Raw genomic sequence first — 438 nt, 5'->3', positions numbered from 1 at the left:
GCTAACCTTTCAATTCTAGAACCTTGTTGTAGAGTTCTTTCCTTTCTTTGGCCCCTCTGAGAAATTTAATCTTGAGATCTTCATGCAAATCTGCTTGCTGGTTTACTTTTGGAAATATGGTAATAGGATTATAAAAGAGACTAAAGAAAATGGATCATGAGGTGATTGAAAACTATAAATTATGATTAACTGAGCAGGCTAGATGCTAACTTACTTCTGGATAGAATTGAAGAGCCAATTTCATTGATATCCTTGAAGCAATTATTATACATGGATACCTCCTCTGATAGCTTGATATGTTCCATTTTCATTATCTGAAAATTGGAACTTCTTAAAATTTTGAAATTAAAGTTCTAGCTTTGTATTAATTATAGATGCATCATTCAGTTCCAATTTTATACCTTCAATTTTCTGGTCATGTCCCTCAATGATGAGAAC

The 438-nt window shown here is 32.2% G+C and overlaps 1 protein-coding gene across 1 annotated transcript in view; it reads right to left on the bottom strand.

The window, feature by feature from the left end:
* The window catches only part of LOC110419615 (Di-glucose binding protein with Kinesin motor domain-containing protein), a 23,655-nt gene that overhangs the window by 3,436 nt on the left and 19,781 nt on the right, over positions 1-438 (bottom strand). The window contains exons 5-7 of the mRNA XM_021432711.2: positions 402-438; positions 215-314; positions 7-105 (exon numbers count right to left, since the gene is read on the bottom strand). The exon at positions 402-438 is cut by the window's right edge and continues 40 nt beyond it. Coding sequence (XP_021288386.2) covers positions 7-105; positions 215-314; positions 402-438 — 236 coding nt within the window. The remainder of the gene's footprint in view (positions 1-6; positions 106-214; positions 315-401) is intronic.

Source organism: Theobroma umbraticum, unplaced genomic scaffold (genome assembly GCF_002168275.2).
Source record: "Theobroma umbraticum cultivar Fairchild unplaced genomic scaffold, ASM216827v3 scaffold_67.0, whole genome shotgun sequence".
NCBI lineage: Eukaryota > Viridiplantae > Streptophyta > Magnoliopsida > Malvales > Malvaceae > Theobroma > Theobroma umbraticum.
This window is presented reverse-complemented; position numbering and strand designations above follow the sequence as displayed.